Genomic DNA, 23,108 nt, shown 5'->3' with positions numbered 1-23,108 from the left:
CTTTTTTGCATGACTAATTTCTCAAAGATCATCCCTAATGCTTATAAGGTGGAACAGTTGTGGAACAAATCAGGGTATGAACAAATGGCTTTGTACCAATGTTTCATACTCCCGCAGGGAAGATGTTACTTAGAGAACTACTAGTTATATTTTGACATATATCAAATTTACATATATATCCCTACAGAAGATATATGTGTGCACACACATATATGCTGTCAAATGTCTTCTATTTGCTTTTAGTAGAGATTAAGAGGCACAAAATTATAATTATAAAGTATGTGTAAAATTTAAAGAAGAACAATATAAACTAACACCTGCTACCCACTCTGCTACCTGGGCTGCACATGCTTTGGTGTTCTGCTTTTCTTCAACTTAACATTTTATTCAAAGATTTTTATCATTCTATTTAGAAAAAAATATTTTAAACTTTTATATAATATTCCAGTATGAACCAATCATTAATTTAATAATTCCCCTATATACTGTTCTGGATAAGTTTGTAGTGATTTTTAGAATTAGACTTCAGGTAAATAAGAACTCATTTTCAAGTCATTTATTGCTATTGAAGGAATATCCAATGGGAAAGTAGAATTTTGTCTTGGTCAACTTACATCAGCTGTTAGTCTTGTCAAGGGTCTTGTCTTTTGTGTGATTCAGATAATTCTTCCTTGCTTATAAAGTCAGAAATAATATGCTTGCCTATACCTTATGTGAAAGAAATATGTACACTTTTATCTTTAGACAAACTAAGTGTCAGAAAGGTAAGGTCTGTTTCTTATCTTTCTTAGATGAGATTCTTAATTTCTACTTTAAAAGGCCAACCTTGTCAATTATTAGAATATTTGGAGGTGGTTGTTACTGAGAACCACATTTGTTTTTATATTTATCATTTTTCAATTCAAATTATAACCAATATTGTAGACTTTTGTATTCAGTGTTGCACATATTTACATTTTACTGAAGGAAAGAGAAAATAGTATTCTCTTTTTCTTTCCGTCACAAAAATTAAAGACCTGGGGCATTAGGACTAAATGGCTCCATTTTGCTATTGTGTTTAGTAAATGTGCCTAAAAGTAAGGTAATTGATTTTTATGGGGCACTCTATTCTTGAATAAAGAAGAGAACAAAACTTAATACAGAGGATATTAAAAGTTTGGAAGTCCAGTTAAATTTGGATTTCCAATGCACACAGTTTCCTACAAGGGAAATGGGGAAACCTCTCTGTGTCTGTCACTTAAATTTTAAGTGGCAAATGGATTTAATTCAGCCTTTATATAACTTGGCACAAAAGGAAGTTCACTTCAGATTGGAATGTGGCTCATTTCAGCCCAAAGGAAGAAACTTCTGAGACTTAATAGCCCATGGGGCCACTTGGACATCAGTTCAGCTCTCACCCTGAGGATTTTAGAATGGAGGCTGCTTATTTTGTGAATTACATCAACCAAGATTTGCCCCCTTTTTCACCTCTGGAAAGCTCCCCCTTTGCCAAGAAACTAAAATAGGAGTTGGTTTACAGATAGAGAAGTGGCCCTGTACTTGCTGTGACTGCTAATTCAGAAGGGTCTAAAAATCTTTGAGACCTCTTGCCTTTGGGTTAGAAAATTATTTTTTCTTCTTTTTTTGTTTTTCATCATCTTTGCCACAGCTGCTGTAATATATTATTAAGGTCTTAATAGATGCACTGTTTTCCCCCTGAGGTATTTAAAATGTATATATTAAAAACTTCATGGCATTTCCCCCCTAATGTTTCATTTATATCTCTAACCTAAGGACATTTTCCTACATAACTACAATGCTGTGAGCACACCTAAGAATATTAGTGGTAATTTCCTGAATATCATCTAATACTCATGTCATATTCAGATTTCCCCAGTTATCTACATAAAATGTTTTTTTTAAATTTTTTTTTTTAACCACTGGCTTGTGCAAGCAAGGATATAAACAAGGCCCACATGTTGTATTTAGTGATTATATCTTTTAAGTCACTTTCAGTCTACCACTGACCCTTTCCCACGTATCTTTTCTTTTCCTGCAAGGAAACCAGGTCCAGTTGTCCAGTGACATAGCCCACATCCTAAATTTGACTACTTCTTAGTGGAGTCTCTTTTACTTGGTGCATTATCCCCTATACTGAAGTTAGATCTAAAGGCTTGATCAGATGCAAGCTAAGCATTTTTGGTAAAAGTACCCCAAAGGTGCCAGATACTTCTGATTGTAATACATCAGGGTGCATTTATTATTATTATTATTATTACTCCTCTTTTAAAGATGCTAAGATTGATCAGTGACTTCAGGAAGTGACAGCCCAATCCCTCCATTATAAAGTTGCCTTTTCCCCCGTGACCTGCACTTCCTCTGTGGGAAGATTGTCTCTTACTCCATCCACCATTCTCTTACTCCATCCACCGTTCTCTTACTGGTTTAGCGTTTATTGATCACTGTTGCTTGTTTTATGTAAATCATTTATTAAAAACCCCTATCTTCCTATGTACTTTGATATATCAAGTGTTTTTAATTCTGTTTAATTCCAATTCTGAGAGCAAGTGAGGGAATTGACTTTCAGAGATTGAATCACTTACCCCAGGTTCATTCCCTTTTTGTGTCCAAGGTGGGAAGCAGATATTGCCTGTAATTCCAAATGTCATAGGATGGTCTCCTGCCCCTCATCTTCAAAGAAACCGATTATATGCTTATAGTCTGAGGGAGAACAAGTCAGAGAATAGAAGTCTTGGAGGAACAGGGGGTTACTTAGACAATAACGTTTTTAATACTTTTAACTAATAATCCTTGGTTTCTCTTAGAGGTGATCACATTTGCACAGAAAAATTAGAGTATTTTTCAAATCCAAATCAGTAACCATTTGCTTTTACCACATTGTGATAAATTCAGCAGTGGAGAATATAGAATGTGCAGAGGTACTTTTCAGGAATGGGGGACATGGTATGTTTTATAAATTTTATTTTTTTATCTCTCAGCTCTTATGTTTCATACCTCATTAGATGTATGAAAAGATGCCATCTGTCTCCCCACTGAGATTTGCTGTTTTCTGGTCAGTAAACACTGATTGCTTTTTCCTTATTAATGGTACATACACTTATTTTCCCACAAATCTGCTCATCGTATTTCTTTGTGTATTTGCCACAGTGATCCTCAAGTAATTTCTAAATTGACAGTCTTGCCCAGGTGCCAGAAATGTCACTCTTGCTTAAACATAGATCCTGAAACTTATTATTGCCTGTCCGGGACTTAAAAATGAAATCCAGAGTGAAAATAAAGTGTCAAAGAATTGGAAACATAGAGGTGTTCCAATTCTAGGAATAGATATTAAAATAAAACCATGCGAAACTGGTGCCTCAAGGAATTTGTACTTATAAAGATCTACTGCGAGATGCCTATTCATAATGAGGGATCTTTTTAGTGTCTTGCTTCTCTAGTAAATCCATGGACCAGCAGAGGAGTCATCACTGAGAACTTTCTGAAAATGCAGAATTTTCAGGCCCTGCAGTTTAACACGATCTCCAGGTGTTTGCTGAGCACACTGAAGTTTGAGAAGTAGCATGTTAATCCACTGAAACCTTAATTCACAGAGTGTCTTTTAGCAACCATATCAGGGCTAGGCAACCTTTGCTGGAGGTACAATTGTCACCTCTCGTTAGATTCTTACCTTAATAGTCCAGAAAAGAGTACTTAAATAATGAAAAAGGGATGCTTACAGAATTTCTCATGTTACCATTCCTAAAGTAAACCCTGATTTAAGCATGGCTATTTTCCTCATTTTAATTTTGAGAGAGAAAGAGTGGGACTTCATGTAAATAAATGTAATCTCTGCTTTAGTACTCTTTGGGTCGCCCAGCAGCAATGTGAGCTTGGGCAACATCTTACATCTCTCTGCCTCAGTTTCCTCTTCTCTAAAATGGGCAACCTAAGCAGTGGCATCTTTGGACATAGTGATTAAGCTTCCTGGTGTCTGGAGATGGACAGGCTTGGTTCAGATCCTGGCTAACCCCCCTCAGCTGAGTTCCTCAGTCTCTCGGAGCCCCAACTGCACACATAGAATAGGGATAATAGGAATGCGTGATGAATAAAGGATGTGGTGGGCTTTGATTATAGTTGTATTGAGAATGCCCTCTTTCATAAACTGTGGGGTAGATACTTGGATGTTTGAGGTCTTACTCTTTATGTTTGTGTGTACATGTCAGTGTGTGTATAAATGAAATATTTCATAATCACCTTTTAAAAGGGAACTAAGATTATCTGTCAAATATGACTGACATGAAGCTTAAGTAAGATAATAATAAAGTCCTTATAACACTCTGTCACACTTTACAGTAAATACTAATAATTAGTAAAGGCCCTTTCACAATTAATTTTATGATTTTTTTCCTGTCCCAATAATTTTTGATTCTTACTAATATTTTGAAAAGTAGATCTCTGAATGTAAAAATGTGTATGTGTATGAGAGAGAGAGAAAGCAAGCGATATTTAAATTTTTACATTTTATTTAATGAAACTCAGATTAACTTTAGCTGTACTTGGTAATACTGGATTTTCTAGGCTCTAGAGAGAAAAGTCAATATCCAGTTATATTTTATCTGAATACTGATGGTATGCATATTTGACATGGAAACCAAGGTTAGAAAACATAGCACGTTCTAGAGACAGGAAAGATTTCTCTCATTTATCTTCACCTTCAGCAACAGCCGCATGAACGTTACATCAGCATCCTGACTTTCGCAGTGAAAGTCAGCGGCCACTTTTCTCTGCTTTCCTCGTCCTGAGCATCTGTTCAGCAGAGAGAAGATAATTGTCTTAGGCTTGTTTTGGTGTGCCAACAGGTTTTCTTCCTAGGTTTTCATCTGTAAAATGAAGAAACTTCTCTCAAACAATGTGTCCAGTTTGTCATCTGACACTTCCAAAGCACTTGGAACTTATTAATAGCAACAGTGGGAAAAGTCTTGCTTTTGAGTATCAGAGTCCCAGACTACAGGGTGAAGCCTCTTATGGGATCTCTCTCTGCATCCTACTTGTGAGAGTCTCACCCAGGGTCTCATCACGGTGTCCCTCAAAACACCATTCCATGGGATGCCCAGTGAGCAAAGACTTCCCTGGGAAATGCTGCGAACTGTGGCCCCTGTTACAGAGCTTCACTGTTTAGGGACTTAGATGTGTCCTTGAGTGAAGAAAAAGGTTGGGATTCTGCAAGCCTATTTACCTTGCAACTCTTTTTGGAGGATGGGGACATGACCTCCTTGTAAACTTTCTACAGATATTACCATGGTGTACACTTTGGGACATGCTGACCTAGTAGTTAGTGGACACTGGATAAATATTGGGCATGCATTCTAATTAGACAAATTAGAACACTTAAAACACACAGCCTCATTCATCTTTACCACACCCAGCTATGGTTGGCAGTTTCAAAGATAAGGAAAATTGGCACACACGAGATGGGTGACTTCTTAAGACCATACAGCCATAAATTGATGGAGTTTGGGCAAAGTTCGGTAATTCAAAGTAATGTTCTTGACTCTTAAATATGTGTAGCATTTTTTGAAATAAAAATAATAGCAATTAAAGGATATTGAATTCTTGCTATATGCTAGTCTCTATGCTCAGTACTTCAGTACCATATCTCAGTTAATGCTTGAGATAAGTCTATGAGTGGGGCTCTGTGTTATTGTCTATATTATGCATGAGGAAATTAAGGCTTGGAAAGGTTAAGTTCTCACCCAAGACCACGCTACTGGGCAGGGCTCTGCCAGAACCCAGGATTGTAACCACTGTGCTCTGTTCTCTCCCAAGTATATGGAAATAATTCCTGAGACTAGAAATGATAGGCATGCAAACCCTCCTCCTTTCAATGATCTTTTACCTGTCAGTAGAAATCACAAGACTGGAGAGTGACCAAGGACTATAGCATTTTCACTGGTTTTACTTACATCACATTAAAAAAATGGCATTGAACTAGGTTTTGAATTTTTCCCATTGAGTATAAATGATCCTTTTTAATATCTTACCAGTGGAACCACTGACGTCTTTGCACAATGATGGAAGTAGTCTCACATTATGTAGGGAGTCATGGGTGAGACCTCTTGAATTAATTTGTTTCATTTTTGTACAAATTGCTTTATTTTAAGCAATGCTTCTAGCTAATAGGAACTGTGCTTCGAGAGTCAGCATAGAGAGACTTTTGACAATAAGTCCCTTGTGTTTCCTTTTATTTTACATTCAAATTTCTTTCATCTGTGGTGACAAAAGTATCATCTTCATTAGATCATTAATCATGTCATTAGCATCTATTTTATAGGTGGTGAGAATAAGGTTTAAATTGATTCTCAGTTTTGCAGAACTTGGTCATGGGTTTCTAGTCTGTAGCGGTGACTTCTTTCAACATAGGATTATATCCATTTTCCTTTCAGGAGCACTAAATATTTTGAATAATCATTGTTTTATCATCACAACTTCTATGTTGTAACTTCTTTTTATTCTCACACAGCCACTTAGGCCATCCTGCCCTTATTGTTCCTTTTCTTTCCAGGCAACAGACCAAGCAAAAAGCTAAGCACAATTTGAAGAAGCAAAAAATTTGTAAGAGTATGGCTGACACTTAAGGATATGAGTGATACCTTGGGAAATCTGTTTGCCTTACTTTCAGACAAAGGGCTCTGTAATAATTGCAAGCTCCCTTTGTGGTTGAAAAGATTGTAGTCATCAATAGCTCACTTGATGTTAGACATGGAAAGAAATTTTCTCACACCCACACATGGATGATGTGTATGTGTTGAGACCTGTTGTAACTTGAATATTAGGAGAGCAAGGATACAACTGTATCATTTCACAATCATGTTTCCAGAAATGGTTTCACTCTTGTGATATTTTAATGCAATTTCCCAAATTACAATTCACGATCCATTAGCAGGCAATGAAATAAATTTAGTTGGCACAACCAGCATGCTCTTAATAAACAATGAAATGGAATAGGATAGGAAGTATCAAAGTGCTACATGTATCATAGAAAGAATTGTATCATTAAACTTTTGCTTCTTATTTATGTGTATATATGCATGTGTGCTTACTTAGATTGTGATAGATAGGTCTGTGATCTAACTATGGATTATAAACAAAAGGTATGAAGGCTATTGTCTTTCTTTAGGGAAGTTAATATAAAAGATGTTTTTATACTCCCCTTTTATTTTGACCAATAAGGGCAATTCAGGTAAAATTTTTCTTTTAAAGCCTTAATCATGCCTTCTAGTATTGCAGAACATAATATTTACCAAGTATATCTTGATTTTGCCTTTTTGTTAGTGAAGTATGGTTTCTTACCAAAGGGAAATAGTCTTCTAAGGAAGTTATTGTTTTCCTTTCTTAGTGAATAGAATTAGAATAGACTAAATAAAGGGTTGACTCATATAGACAAGCATCTAGGATTTTTTTAAACTTATTTAGAAAATACCTTGTATATCTATACCTCCCAAATAGTTGATATTAAAGGCTGAAAGGTAGAGACATATCCATTTATTTAATTTCAGGCATTCGGAGAAGAGCTGTTGAGCCCATATTTCTATTTTCATACCTGTCACTTTACTCTCAGTAATTACTTGTTAACATGTCTCTCTCCCCATGACCGTGAGTTCCTTGAATTGGGAACCACATTATACTTAGTTCCTACCTGTTTGCCGAACGAATTTTTAATGACAGTTTGAGCATTTTAGTTCATGAGATTTCTTCCATTCCATAAAAAGGCTAATGCTGAAGATAGCCTTTAATGTCACAGAGAATATTAGGTGAATTTGGTATTTTTAATTATATTATTTTTCTGATTTATATAGAATGTATTATTAATGTAGAAATTTAAAGTATAAATAAAATGAAAATCACTTGTAATTCCACACTATAGAAATAAACACTTTAAAAGTAATTTTCCTAATCTATGTGTGGATTATATACTGTGTTCTGTTTTAAAATTAAATATTCTTCTAAAACATCATATTTAACCTTTCCTTCATATCGCAGTGCTTGGAAATACCATAATTTATTTGACTAGTCTTTTAAAATTTATGTGGTTTCCAAATGTTCAGAATTCAGATACTTAAATCTTGGTGTACAGGTCACTCTAGGAGTTCTAAACTCTTAATGAGTACTTACAGCTTTTTCCAAGATCTAAACTTCGTACATCCAGTTATAGCTTTGTAAGTTGTTTTGAGGAGCTGCTGGTCAGTTCTGCAAACAACTGTGGCTCCAAGCAGGATTTAGGGCCATGATGGCAGAACCACTCTTCAAATATTCCGAACAGTGAAGAGGAGTTTTCAGTCCAGGGAGAGGAGGAAATGATATACAGTTTAGTCACCATACGCTTTGGTAATTGAAGTACAGTTCAAAGGAAGAAAAAGATAAACAATGTGCGGTAACCACTTTTGAAGAGTAGGCAAATTCCCAATGGTGAAACTTCCTCCTTCTCCCGTCTTTCCACGTTGCCTGCTTTGAAGACACGTGGGTGGCAGTTTAATCCGGCTGTCACCGTGCACTCCTGCATCACTGCGGCTCACTGCCCACCAGTCCTCCCCCAACACCACATGCAGCTTAATCCTAAAACCATGGTTTTATTTCTACCCCTTACAGATCGACCTTTATTTCTTTTTAATTTTAAAATAATCTGTGAACCTCATTATCTGGCTACAGCAATCATCAACATTTCCCCATATTTTCTCCCCAGTTTCCAAAGGTTTTATTTGTTAAGTATACTTTAGAAAAGAATGATCAATCTATTGCTTCCAAGTCTGTGGAATGAAGAACTGTAATCAGGGTGAGGAGATCTGCCGCTTTGTCCACTTCTTTTTCATAGACTTAGTCTGGAGCACAAGCCTTGTAGTCAACCAAGTCTTTGGGCTTAAACCACAGACTGATTTTTTTTTTTAACTGAATCACTGCCACAAATGATGTTTCTGCCAACTTGAAGGCAGAAGCCCCCACGAATGAGGTCCCATTTTTTTTCATTAATCCTGCCCCCTTCAAATCCCAGATTTCATGTCATTTCAGCCCCACCAAAAGAATTTTTCTTATATAACCTCAATGCCATAGTCATACTATAAAAATTAATACTTCCAGTAGTATTTCCTTGATATTATTCAATACTCCAATTATATTTTTTAAAGGTTTCTGAAGGCTGATTTTTCAAATCAGGGACCAAACAAGGTTCAGTTGGTTGTTGTGACTCTAAATTTCCTGTAATCTAGAATAAATACTTCTTGGTGTGCCTCTTCATACGACTCATTGTTGAAGAAACTAGGTCACTTGCACCTAACATCTGTACAACCTGGATTTGGCCGATGGCTTCCTCATGGTATCGATAAATTTGGACCTCTGTGCCCTGCATTTCCCATAGGCTAGAAGATAGACCTAAAGACCTGTTGAGATTCAGGGTCGGTTATCACTGATTCACATATTTTGGTTTTTAGCAAGAGTACTTCGTAAGTCTTGGTGTGTAGAGCACATTTGTCCTATCAGGAGACACATAATATCTGGTTGTCTCACTTGTAGTCATGCTGAGACCCCTCAGTGAGTTTAGGTGGTGACAACGTGATCCCTTCATTTTAAAGTCCCGCATCAATCTTCCACCAAATGGTTTTATCATCCGTGGATGACCGTTGCTGAGTCAGTTACATCTCATTAGGGAGCTGTAATAGAAGAATGTTGTGAAGTGTCTAAAGGAAAGTCTGATAGGGCGGGAGGTCGTGGGGCATTCCAAGGTTAAACATAGATACACGTTTTACAAAAATCAAATAAAGAGATGAGACTAAATTTTTTCAAATTCCTAGAGGCGTGGCTAGATCATCTAGGATTTTGGTCTGGGACCCACCATCTATTCAGTAGCCTTAGAGAAAGTCAGTATACGTTTTGTTTTCTCAACTGTACACAGACGCAAGCTCGCCTTGGACATGCCACCTCATGCTCCTTAGACAAATGTGAGAGACTTGGATAAAGAGTTGGGTAGGTTTTCTTCCAGAGCATAGGAAGTGAGAGAGTGGGGCTTTAAATAAAAGCGGCCTCCTTTATTGGCGGTCATTCCATATGGATATTTTCCATGCCAATTTGTATAAATGTTTTATTTAATTAAAAATAATTTAAACAGCAGAAACATATACAGGATAACAAAATCTAAATATTGTAGAAAAAATATAAAATAGAAAGTAAAAGCAACCTCTCCTCACCTCTACCTCCAGCCAGCCAAACTTAACTGGTCTGATGGTTTTTTTCAGTCTTTTAATCAAACTTTTCATTTGGAGATCATTGTAGATCACATGTAGTTGAAGGAAATAATAGAAGCCGTGTACCTTTACCTAGTTCCCCTGATGGCAGCATTTTGCCAAGCTATAGTACAGTATCACAACCGGGATATTGACATTGATATACAAGATACAGAACCTGAACTGATAGATTTTGTTTGTTTGTTTGTTTCCTGCTTAGATTTTTTTATTGCATTTAATATTTTTTTTTAAATTCAGTTTTATTGAGATATATTCACATACCATACAGTCATCCATGGTGTACAATCAGCTGTTCACAGTACCATCTTATAGTTGTGCATTCATCATCCCCATCTATTTTTGAACATTTTCCTTACACCAGAAAGAATCAGAATCAGAATAAAAAATAAAAATAAAAAAAGAACACCCAAATTACCTCCCCCATCCCACCCTATTTTTCGTTTAGGTTTTGTCCCCATTTTTCTACTCATCCATCCATACACTGGATAAAGGGAGTGCCATCCACAGGGTTTTCACAATCACACTGTCACCCCTTGTAAGCTACATTGTTATACAATCATGAACTGATAGATTTTTAAATAAGAACTGTTGTATTCTTCCTTGTCAGTGATTCCTTCCCTATCTTTTCTAATTTGAAAGTTAACCTACCTGCATGCCGCGGATGAGGTCATGGGAAAAGTGCTTTCTGTTTTGTTTTTTTTTTCCTTCATTTGCATGCAGCTGCTTTATTCACATAATACTGTATGCATTTTCTCTCCCTGGCATTTTTTTCTATTTCCCCGTTGACATATTTCTATCTAGTCTATCAAAACTATGGAAGAACAATAAGGTGAAAATTCCTGATGTATTTAATGTCATGGAATAAATTTATTATATTAGTGCTCGCCACAGGAAACTCCTTAAATAGTCCTACTTCCACAGGCAAGAGTGAAATTACAACTTCTGACAGTTTCCTTTTTAATAAATTAGGGCTCAGCAGTTCTTTGTGACTCAGGTTCTTGAGCAGAACAAAGACTCACAGGGTTTCATTCTGATAGTTAAAGGAATAGAGAAAATTTGCCAAGGAGGCACAAATCCCTGTACAAAGTCATGATGGGAATGTCCTTAACAGCACTTAACTCTGTTGACTGAAATGAGTTTTCTCTTGGGCTTTAGACTAGAAGTGATTGGAAAAAAGTAAAATTATAGGGTTGATATAAAGTGATACCCTGGGATTTTCCTTTGTCATGACATGTCACTTTAAAAAAAAATTTTTTTTTTAAATAATCATGTGTAGGTTGATTCACATTTAATTGCTCCTCATTTTATATTTAGCTGTGTTTTCGGGAGGGGGTGAGGGGAGTTTCTCTTCCTCTTTTCTTATTAAAGGAAAATTTCATAGTACTAAGGAAAGAGGTATCTAAATGTTTGACCAAGCAATATATTGGTGGCTTCAAGAGGTTTAGGAGTGTGTATATTTACATGTGTAGTTTGTTTGTATGCCACTTAACCAGGGCTGCTCTATATCGGGGTGCCCAAAATCAGTGTCTACAAAGGTCCAGCAAGTCATGGAGAGCTGAGCTTTCTCCTTTCAAGGGGTCATCACTGTATCACCAGCCCTGTGAGGCTGCCAGCCCCTCGTGGTTGCTGTGTCATCCAGTTTTCAAGAGCAGCGTAAATTTACTGTTTTTTGTTTGTTTGTTTTGTTTTGTTTTGGTAAAACTTTAAAGACAGGCAAATGATTCAATTTCTAAATTAAAACCCTGTGCATTATGTGCTTCTACACAATGTACTTCCCTCTAGTGTAATTTAAATTTAATTCTCAATAATTTTGTACTTACTGCCAGAGAGCCCAAGGAATTTAGTCATCACTGTAAACTCAACAACCACATTTACAGCCTTTCACCCAAACATGCTCCCTCTCTGGGCTTCCCTTTCTGTCTATATTTGCTTGTGTTCCAATCATTTCTAGACTCAAAATCTCAACGTTTTTCTCCTCTTATCTTTCCCACTATAGGTAGTCAGATCTTGAGCCTGTTGATTTTTCTCGTGGATTTTCCCATGTCTGTCTTTCCCTTTCTTCCCGTTTGCTGCCCCCTCTTGCCTTCCCAATAACCCCAAGTGCCTTCCCAATCCATTCTCTCCCCTACTCTCGTTCCTGTGGCATCACAGCTAAGGTGATCAGCTATTTCAAGTACCTCTTTCATTATTTCCCTACCCACAAACTTCTATCAGTTCCTGTTGCCTACCATCTAAACTCCACAACTCCTGCATTGATCCCAATGTCTCCTGATAGCTTTATCTTAGCCTAACACTTCCCCCTAGTAGTCATTAACCTTTCTTTCCACTGAGGCCAACTTTCCCCACCCCCTCGCAGGGCTGCACCTGATCTTGTGGGAGTTGATGGATAGTGGGTGAATCTCCCCCAATCTCCCCCATAGGCCTTGGCTGCTGAGACAGGATGGATTCTGGACTTCTGCAGCCTTTTTTGGACAGGGATCAGCCTAGGCCTCCATTACTACTGGGAAATGGAGCCACAGGGGAGGAAGGGAGTGGAATAAAGGACGACTCCAGTGACGACTCCTCTAGTTAGGGAAGAGGTGTAGACGTCTGCAAAGGGAGGAAGGAGAGGGCTGCCCAAGTTGGGGCTTCTCCAGGGGAGATTTGGGGATGGAGAAGGCTTGTTGGTGCCTCAGAGAGTTTCCTTCTCCAGCTGATTTCTGCTTTTTCTGCCAGAAGTTCTTGCTTTGTTTAAGTGAAGCCAGGCTAAGCACAGACATTTTGCAATCTGATGGCAGTCTACTCAGTTGAGCATGCCCTTAGATATTTGTCTGATTAAGTCGCTTTACTGGAGCAATTTACTGTTAATTGAAGAATTAATCTTTTCAGAAGCCTTAAGATAACTTATTGTTTTAGGGAAGTACTCATAATTGCCTGAAATCACTTCTCTCACTTCTGTTCCTCCTCTGTGTTCCCTCAGCACATAGTTCAGGCTCCTTGTATAGCATGTAGCACCTGGTATTCTGGTTTTACTCGAGCATGTGACTGTCTCCCACTATGCTATCAGTTCTGTGAGGCAGTCATTGCTGCTTTTATGTGTCTCCAACAGTTAGGAGCATGTTTAGTAGGTGGTAAGCGCCACATCCTGCGTCTATCAGGAATCTGCACATCCGCAACTCTTGTGAACTGAGAGGCGTGTTCCCTGATTGCTGGCCTCAGTCCCTGGCTAAAAGACTTAACTCCTGCAGGAAGTCCTCTCAGCTTTGGCCTCCGATTCTATCAGGAGCCTTTTACATACATTATCTGATTTAATCAGCACAGCAACCCTCTGAAGTGAGTAATTATTTTCTCCTTCAGAAATTATTACATGTCTCTGACTCTTGAGGGAAGCTTCTTGCTAATAGACAAAACCATAAATGGCAAATCTGTGGTTACCAAGGGTTGTGCAGGTTGGGATGGGTGACTGGATAGGTGATTTGAAAAAGCCACGTGATTAAATGATATATTTACTGAGGGCTTTCCATGCTGATATATGAAACATTTTCTTCAACAATGTTCAGAAGATAAAACTGATAAATAACAGTTGAAATAATCTGAAATAATAGATACTGTTTAGTATTAAAATCACCATTCTTCAGCTTTTCCCACTCTCTAAAGAAAGAATAAAATGCATAGGTCGAAGATTGTACTGGACCCTCTCAAAACTCAGTAGGAATTAATTTCACTAATTTTTTTTCATCATTTTTTCTTTGACAGGTGATGGCTGTGGTCACCTAGTGGCTTATCAGGACAGTGGCACAATGACATCTAAGAATTATCCAGGGACTTACCCCAATCACACTGTTTGTGAAAAGACTATTACAGTACCCAAGGGGAAGAGACTGATTTTGCGGTTGGGAGATTTGGATATTGAATCTCAGACCTGTGCTTCTGACTACCTTCTGTTCACCAGCTCTTCTGACCAGTATGGTAAGAAAAGAGATCTTGGTTTCTGTGAGCATGGAAAAAAAAAAAAAAAAAAAAGGAATTTTTGGAGGAGGGCAAGTCATGTGTTAACTGGCATTAGAGCCTGGGAAGATTAGAAGAGAATGTTTCTTTGTATAAATCCTCCTCACAGCTGAGACGGATACATTTGTTTCATAAGCTAAAAGGGCAAAGGATATCATGGAGATGTTAGCCTTGTGTATATCAGAAGCTTTGTTTGCCTTTAAATCTTGATGGGAAGAGAATTAGAGATGTGTGACATGTGGCTAAAATATCTACAATTCATTCATTCGTTTGCCAAATATTTATCAAATATTTAACACAGTGACTGTGTGTCTTTGAAAAACTGGGATGTAGCAGTGAAACAAAACAAAAGAAAACAAAGTTCCTGTTTTCTTGTGCTTACATTCAGGGGGCCTGACGAGGAGTAGGTAGGTGGGTGGGGAGGTATAAAATTAATAATTAAATAAATGCATGTCTAATATGAGAGGCAGTGAGAAAGAAAAATAAGACTGACTAAGGGGCTAGAGAGCCTGTGTTGTGTGTTTCTACTATTTCAGATGAGATGATGAAGAAAGTCTCTCCAATAAGGGGATAGTTGAGCAGAGACCCACAAGGAGGGAGGTAGGGCAGTGCAGAAAACTGGGTCAGAGTTGTCTTTTTGGGCGTGCTGAAATCACCATGACTGTAACCCTCTGATCCTAAGCCTCAAAATAGCTTGGGGTTAGACAACTTGGAAACAAAGACCAAATCCTACAAACAGATCTTTTTGAGATTAGAGATTTTAAGGAATTCTTTGTGCATGCAACTCCAAAAATGTTACAGGTTTTCAGTAAAATCCTATCTGCCTGTTAGTTCTACAGGCAATTTCTCAAACATACATAGCTTTCCTGCCTGTCTTTCCTCCCACGTAGTGCCTCCGGCCACAGTTTGGAAGCCCAAACTAGCTGTAAGACTTTCCATTGGTATAAACTCAGCTAGCCAATATGGGGATAAGATTTTTTTTTATTCCCAGGAATATTATATCTATTTTAATGATGAATGAATTACTCTGATAGAGTCAAGATGGTTATATATAATTGGTTGGAACTTTTAAAACTTTAATTTGACTCAAATGGGGAAAATTAAAAATCCGGGAATGCTTATGGCCCCTGGGAACACTTACTGTTTGATTACCTCTGGTACATTAACTTACGGGGTATCTTCAGGGAATTAGCTAGGAAATGTAGTTCAGAGGGAGGAGGCCGTTGAGTGTCAGAGCTTTGATGTAAAACGTGAGACAGATGAGGCAGGGCTAGAAACCCTATCCACACCCGGCTCTCTGGGAAGATGGCAGTTAATTCACCTGCTGACAGGGCACAGTAATCATCCCTGTTACCTTGGGGTGCTCCCAGCCAGAGGCTGAGGTCAGAGCAGCTAGAAAGGGGAGCAAATCATCCAGAAGCAAGACTTGGAGAATGGATGTGGCTTTCCCCCTTTGGTAGTTACTCCATCATCTTTGATGGATATTCACAAACTAGAAAAAAGGCTGGAAAAGAATGGGACTAAATGCATGCCAGGATTGAGGTTGCAAGGTTCTATCCTCTACATTTCTGGATTTTTGAATTTTCAAGACTTAGACTCTTCTTTATGAAATGGGTAATGAATAGTAATTCACTTGTAGCAATAAAACTAGGTAAATTAATTTTTCTCTTTAATTTTTTTCTATATAAATTATATTTGTCTTTTAAAAACAGAATATCTGCTCATTGTAAGAAAAAAAATATATTCAGTGCCTATTGTACTTCAGGCACACATTTGGCCCCTTCCATGTATTATCTGGAACTCTTACATCCACCCTGCCACAGTATTAACTCCTTTTCACAGATATGGAAACTGAAGCATGGTGAGATTAAGTAACATGCCCAAGATCTCATAGCTAGTTAAGGGCTGGAGGGATGATTTACGTCTATGTCTTTGTGGTTCCAAGATATCTATTTCCACTGCTTCTTTCTCCCAGCCCCACCACCCAAAGAAAACCTTATCACACTTCTCAGGTGAACAGACCATTATGATGCAATATAGAGATTTTGTCTAAAACACAGGAGTATGGAATAGTTTGGTTGGCAGTGCTCTTAAGATAAAATATTTAATGATACTCAGTGTTTTTTTCTTTTGTGGCCACTATAAAGATCTCCTTTGATCAAAAACACCAGCCAAACCTATATTTTAACTTAGCTGAAACAATCCCCTGATCAGTTTGTTGTACATTGACACCATTGATTAATAAAATATCCAGGGACTAAAGCTCTCTTATTAAGTTTGGGCACCAAGTGACTTGGGGAAATATCTGAACCTCCTCAAAGGCTGTAGGCATCTTGGCAAAGAAGGAGGAGGAGGAGGCAGAAGTGCTTTGTCTTCCGGAATTGGGGGAGTAAGTGTTCCTACTGGGCTCTTGCCAGCTCCCTAGGGGGTAGGAGACACCTCTGCAGCCATGTGCCTGCAGAGTGGAGGAAGAGCCCTAGTGCCAGCTCAGGGTCCCAGGGATTCACAGCTATAAGTTCCTGGGCAGGTGGTGCAGGGCACGGATATTCTGGAATATCTTCTGTAATTCCTGTATATGGTGGCTCTAATGATTCCATGTGTGGCTGAAACAGCTGAATAGTTTAATTTATCCAGCTTTTTTTCTCCCCCATTAACCAACTGATTGCTTAAACCCATTGCCAAGAGATTTTAAGACTCAAAATTATCAGAACTTTGAATACAGACTTAATGTTTTGAAAAAGAATAATGTTTTCTGGCATTCCTGTTTTTAAGCTCTGCCAAGAGTGGACATATATGAAATGTGATTACATTAACCGTTGTGAATCTGCTAAAATGGTACAGTTTTAATCTACATGAAGTTAATTTTTAATGGTTCAGCCTCATGTCAGTTTTGTTTTCAATGTTTGGTTCATGTATCTTGGACACTTTTATGATCTACATTCTTGGTAACAAAATGCACTGTAAACAAGCGTGACTTCCCACATGAGCTTTCACAGTAATCGGGTAAAATATGCACTGATCTTATTGCTATTAAAGGCCTGATACAAACAAGATGGGATTATTCTTTTTCTGTTTCTCATGTATTATAATTATGATTGCTATTTCAGATTCAAATATCAATTAGAAGAATGTACTTATATGTCTATAACTGAGTTAATACTATGCCCCTTTCAAAATACCCTTGAAACAGCCAAGAAGGAGAAAAGTTGATAAAATAAACTATATCAGTTTTACTTTTTAAAAAAGTTTTAACAGAATACTTTAAAGATTTTTTCAACTCAAATTTCACTTTTAAAGTTATACATTTTTGTAGATAAATTCTCTCTTTACTGACATTCAAAGTCATGTGTGCAATTATCCTGGCAAAAAAAAATTTCTAAATTCTAAGAAGTATCATACTTTGCTTAGTAGACTTTAACTAAGGGAATTCTGTGTTTTTGTTTAAGAGACTAAAGTAACTGAGGCTCCCTTCAAAAGAAACTCTAATGACCCTTTTCTGGTCTAGGATCCCGTCCAGATCATGAAGCATTTAGTTGTCATGACTCCTCAGCCTCCTTTAATCTGGGATAGTTTCTCAGTCTTTCTTTGTCTTGTGTGCAGTTTTGAAGAGTACTGGCCAGCTATTTTGTAGACTGTCAATTTGGTTGGTTTGATGTTTCTTCTTAATTAAATTCAGGCTATGAATTTTTGGCAAACATAACACTATCACTTTTTTAAAGTGATTTAAAAGCTTGTTAACAATTTCCAACGTTTGAAATTGTGTGTTATATATCCCCCAGGAATAAGAACTAACTCTGTTTAAATTTCTCTGCCTCCCTTTTCACAGCTCTTCGGCTGGACTCTTTTTTGCATTGAAAACTACATTGATTTAAGTTATTTCAGGCTGAAGTGTCTTCCCCAGATCACTGTAAAAACTTTGAAAATACTCAAATATGAAGTGACTCTTCTTTTCAGAGGACGATTTTGGAAAGGAGGCTCATCTTATATTTGTGCACATAAGATAGTCGAACAGCCACAGCTGTTCCATGATTTAATAAGTTCACTCTTAAAGCTGGAATTTAAAGATTCAGTTAAGGAGTATACTTAAACAACATCTCTTTAAATTTACAATTGTTATATAAGATAAGATTGCTGCCTCTCACCCCTCCCCCTTTTAATATTCATGATATAAAATAATAAGAGGTTAGTTCTATAAAACATTAAAATATCTTGAATTTTGGGGAAAAATAGGTGCTGATTCAGCCACTGTCTCACACCAATACACCCAAATTTTAAATATTAAATATCTGACATTGTTTTATTTATGAACTGAAGAGGAGAGGCTATGTATCCGTACTAAAATTCATCACTCTCAACTTGAAAACTCTCCACTGACCCTGTAAGCCACTCACCCTCTAAGTTCTATTTCTAGTCTTGCTAACTAGAAAGCTCCTGGAGGTTTGAATCCATTCAGAGATTTCGTTGTGCAACTGCTGCAGGGGGCCCAGAGGGACTGTCATTTCTGTTTCTGATATTTAAAGACGATTGAAATCATCCTGGGTTCCCCCTGAAAGTTGACCCTCCCCCGTTGGGTGGAGTTTGGGGTTGTTCCGGGATCCCCTGAAGAACCGTGTTGGAGTCTTGGCAGGAACTAAGGTGCTGGCTATCTTCACAGGCTCCTCGGGGCCTCAGCTGACCCTGCTCAGGGTAACTGTGAGTCAGTCAACCCTGGCTGGCCTTGAGCATGGGTTGAGATGAACATTTTGGTTCTGCTTAGAGTTTTTCACTTGTGCTTGAGAGTGCACACTCTGGAACTGGACTGCCTGCATTCACAGTCCTGCCTTACCATGTATTTTGTCATTGCTTGACCTTGAGCAAATTACTTATCTTTGTGTGTCTACATTTTTGTCTTCTTTAAAATGGGCAAAATGATAGTTAGCTACCAGATATGATTTGTGAGTGGTGTGTGTGTGTGTGGCTTTAAAGAATGCCTGGTATATTAAAAAAACTCGATGTTAACCATTATTGTCACTCCTCCTCCTCCAATTTTCACACACTGTTCTTTGCTGAAGATGCATTTTGTTCCCTTCTCAATACCCTGAACACCATCCTTTTGGCAAACAGAAGCTGAGTTGCAGCAGCACACACCCTACACTACACCACTGTGCATTCTCAGTGGCCTAAAAGTTTGCCCAAATCATTCCGAGCACATGGCAGTGGTTCCCTGAGCCAGAATTAGCCCCATTGTTATGAATTGAATCATGTCTTCCCCAAACCCATATTCAAGTCCTAACCCCTGATCCTGTGAATTTCCAGTCATGGTCAAGTCCTAAGTCCTAACTCCTGGTCATTTGTAAATAGGATTTTTGAAGATGCAATTAGTTAAGATGAGGCTAAGCAGAATCAGGGTGAGCCTTAATCCAGATTTCAGAGGAAGCATAGCCCTGTCAACACCTTGATTTTGGATTTTCTAGCCTCCAGAACTGTGAGAAAATAAATTTCTGTTGTTTAAGTCTAAGTCTGTGGCGCTTTATTATAGCAGCCCTGGCACACTAAGACAGCCAGGTACAGATTTTCTCCATGCAGCTTATGAGATGAGCAGAGAACATGCCTGCTCCAAGCCCACTGTATGTTCAGTTTAGCTTTTTATTTCTTTTCCTATCCCTGCTCAGCCATATCTTTGCCATCTATTTCCTATTGAAAGAGCTGCCTAACTTTCCCCTCTCTCCTCTTGCCACTCTCCCTTCCCTCCAGGCCAGTCAGGGTTATCTTGTTAAATATTGTTGTAATAATTTCTTTCTCTCTTTATTTCAGAATTTGTTAATTGTGCCCCACTGTCCATAGAAACTTGTTGTGGCATTCAGGGCACGCTCATTCTTCTCTACCTGCATTTCTAGCTTCACTCTGAGTCTCCCCATCACTGTGCCTTTTCCTTTTCCTAAGCACATTAGGCAGTTCCAATGTTATCACTGATGTAATTGCTTCAAGGTGTCCCTCTTTTTCTTCCTTTCCCTGATTTCTGTGCCCTCCTAATGCATGCACACAGTAAAAGCACACCCTTTAAGCCCCAAATCCAACATCACCTACCTTAGAACCTTCTCCAGTGTCCATCAACTCCAATCTCTCCTTCTTCTGGGCTCATGTTCACTTTCTAAGGCTTTGGGGGAGAGCACTTATCTCAAGTTGAAATAATTATTTTAGCTCTTCTACCAGATACACTCCCCTGGGCTATGAATGCATTTTATTCATCTTTTTATTATTCTCTATTGCTTGGCAATAGTTTGCAATTGCAGGTACTCACTAAACATTTAATGAATCAGATGCATGAAGCTTGATTTTGGCAAAACTAATATATTAAAAAAAATATGGATTTTTGCAAAAGTTAAAATAAGAGAATCATTATTCACATAGTAGGAAGAGTCACAGTAAGATTCCTCTCTTCTTGCTTGGTTTATATAAAATGCTGGGACCCTACCTATAATGTGGTGAAGACTGTGAACTAGTGGAGGAGGTGGCTGTGACTAAGCACTGGGCTACTTGCCATGCCTGGGCTCAGTACTTTAGAATCACTAACTCATTTCACCCTCTCAGTAGCCCTGAGAGATAGATACTGTTCTTAACAGTTCTGTTTTACACATAAGGAACCTGAAGTTCAAAGAGGGCTTGCTTATAACCCACAGCTAGAAAGTGGGGCTCCCTTGTCAGCACTATGACATCCTGATTCAGGGTGACAAAAGTGTCTGGTCCTATAGCTTGTACATAGGAGACCTGAGTTGGGGTTCTTGTTTGACATTTTCTGGATGACCCTCATCACCTTGCTCACCTCTGCCGGATGTCCATTTCCCATTTGGAAACTTCTCCAGCCCTTCCCATGGGGGAAATCTAAGAATAGAACATGGTTCTGAGAAATCACTCACATACTGATACTAGTATACATGTAAGGTTTAAAAAATGCTTCTCAGTCAAATATTTAAGGAGGCACAGTGGCCAGTGATGAAAAGAAATTGGAACCTAATTGTAGTCAGTTAAATTAGTTGTGTTCTGCTAAATGATCTGCGCTATAGGAAAACTAGAAAGTTCAAGAATTGTTCCCTTACATTTCCTGAACTTCCAATTCCACCCCCAATATTTTGTTACCCTTGTCAGTGAATTAGAAGTACAATGATGCAAAGTTAATTGTTATTATTTATGTTACTCTAGGAATGAGAAAAGTAGGAAATAATACCAAGTGCTTTGAGTCATAATTGCAATATGATTTCTGTGATAATTTTTAGAATGATATATATACATAGTGCAGTAAGGTCTCATTATGCTTAGACTTTTTTAAAAAAAAATCACAAAGAGAGAAAAACAAAGGATTGGCAGCCTCTATTTTACAAGTGGTTGAAGTCTCATAGACATATGGAGTAGAGTACAAAATTCTTATGGATTTTAAAGATAGAGCAGAAGCGTTCAAAGACATTTCCGGCTTGTGGAGAGCTGATTTGGGCATGAGACAATTTAGGGGTGCATTTTCCTCTGTGATTGGCACTATTTTGGTTTTTTGTCTTTGGTGTGTTTTTTTGTTTTGTTGTTTTGTTTTGGTTTGGTTTGGTTTTCCTTTTTTGCCTAGATAGAATTCAGAAAGAATTTTAAACCTGTAAAGGTTGTTCCAGCCAGAATGTTCTACACTAGATAGCTTATTAACATAACTATAAGCCCTGAGTAGAAAAAGGTATTGGCCTTTTCCTCCTCCTTTCCCCAAAATACTTCCCCTGAGACACTGGTGATTCACTTTCAGTAGTTGCCATCTTTTGTTGGGTAGTGAGCTCTGGTGCCAGTGCACTTCTTAGCCTGGGTCCTGCCACCCCAAGGAAAGCCACACCTTTGTCTGGGAACCTTCCTGGATCATTTATCATCTCTTACTGATTTCTGTCTGGGAACCAGAGACCAAAACTCTCCAGGGACACCACTTACATTCTTAGATGACCATGGTTTTAATGGCAGAGTCCAGGAATATCCTTTTTTTATGCTAATCTCCCTCCTTTTCAAAGAAAATGGCCCTGAAAATTCTGTAATTCTGTACAATGACTGTTGGAATTAGCAAGCAAAGACAAATCCTGCCATTTGACAGCAGTGAGAAACCATCTGGGGAGTGGACACAAGTCAAATGGCATTTGCAGCCTCAGTGTTTCCGGAGATTGTTTTATTAGCATGTCTCTGAGTACAGATCTGGGCCAGGCCGGGTACCACCTTCCGGGCAGCTGACGGTGTGCGGGGTGGCTGGCTGCCACAAGTGGCACTCCCGGGGAGGGCACGTAGGCTCAGCTGACAAGGTACCTGTCGTAAGGAACTGAAGTCCTGCTTCAGAAGGGGCTCCGTAAGGTTAATGGAGGCTGTTAGGGTTTTTTGTTTTGTTTTGCCCTATGGTAATTTTCTCAGGAATTAGTTCTTTACTTGGTCTCTCTGTGGTTTTCACCATTAAGAGGGTGGTTTTGGAAGGTGAAGAATTTTTCTTTTTTTTTTTTTTAATAGCATACCTACCATTTTAAAAACACATTCCTTTTGCAAGTAAAACAATAACTTAGTTTCATTCATTTCAACATCAAAACCATATACCCACCTGAATGATTTGGAAGAGTTTTTAACCAAACTCTTCATTGCCTTGCAATGCCCAGAGTTTTGGGCAGATACTCTTTGGAGGATTTTGCTGCCTGGCTTGTCAGATTGCCAGAGAATCCAGAGGATTCCAGGTTCAGCTTGACGCAGACAGTTCAGTCTTCCCTGTAGTGCAGTTTTCTTTTATTCATACATGGAAGGATAAAGTGTTTCCCTCTCAACTGCTAATTGAACAGTAGCCCCAAACAGGATGTGCTGACAGGAACTGACCTA

At 38.2% G+C, this 23,108-nt stretch overlaps 1 protein-coding gene across 2 annotated transcripts in view; it reads left to right on the top strand.

Annotated features, from left to right (window-relative positions):
• The window catches only part of DCBLD1 (discoidin, CUB and LCCL domain containing 1), an 83,609-nt gene that overhangs the window by 5,955 nt on the left and 54,546 nt on the right, over positions 1-23,108 (top strand). For both annotated transcript variants that reach the window (XM_037844359.1, XM_037844360.1), the window contains exon 2: positions 14,007-14,219. In XM_037844359.1, coding sequence (XP_037700287.1) covers positions 14,007-14,219 — 213 coding nt within the window. The remainder of the gene's footprint in view (positions 1-14,006; positions 14,220-23,108) is intronic.

Source organism: Choloepus didactylus, chromosome 7 (assembly GCF_015220235.1).
Source record: "Choloepus didactylus isolate mChoDid1 chromosome 7, mChoDid1.pri, whole genome shotgun sequence".
Taxonomy (NCBI): domain Eukaryota; kingdom Metazoa; phylum Chordata; class Mammalia; order Pilosa; family Megalonychidae; genus Choloepus; species Choloepus didactylus.
The sequence above is the reverse complement of the archived record's forward strand: the minus strand, read 5'-3'. Positions and strand labels throughout refer to the sequence as shown.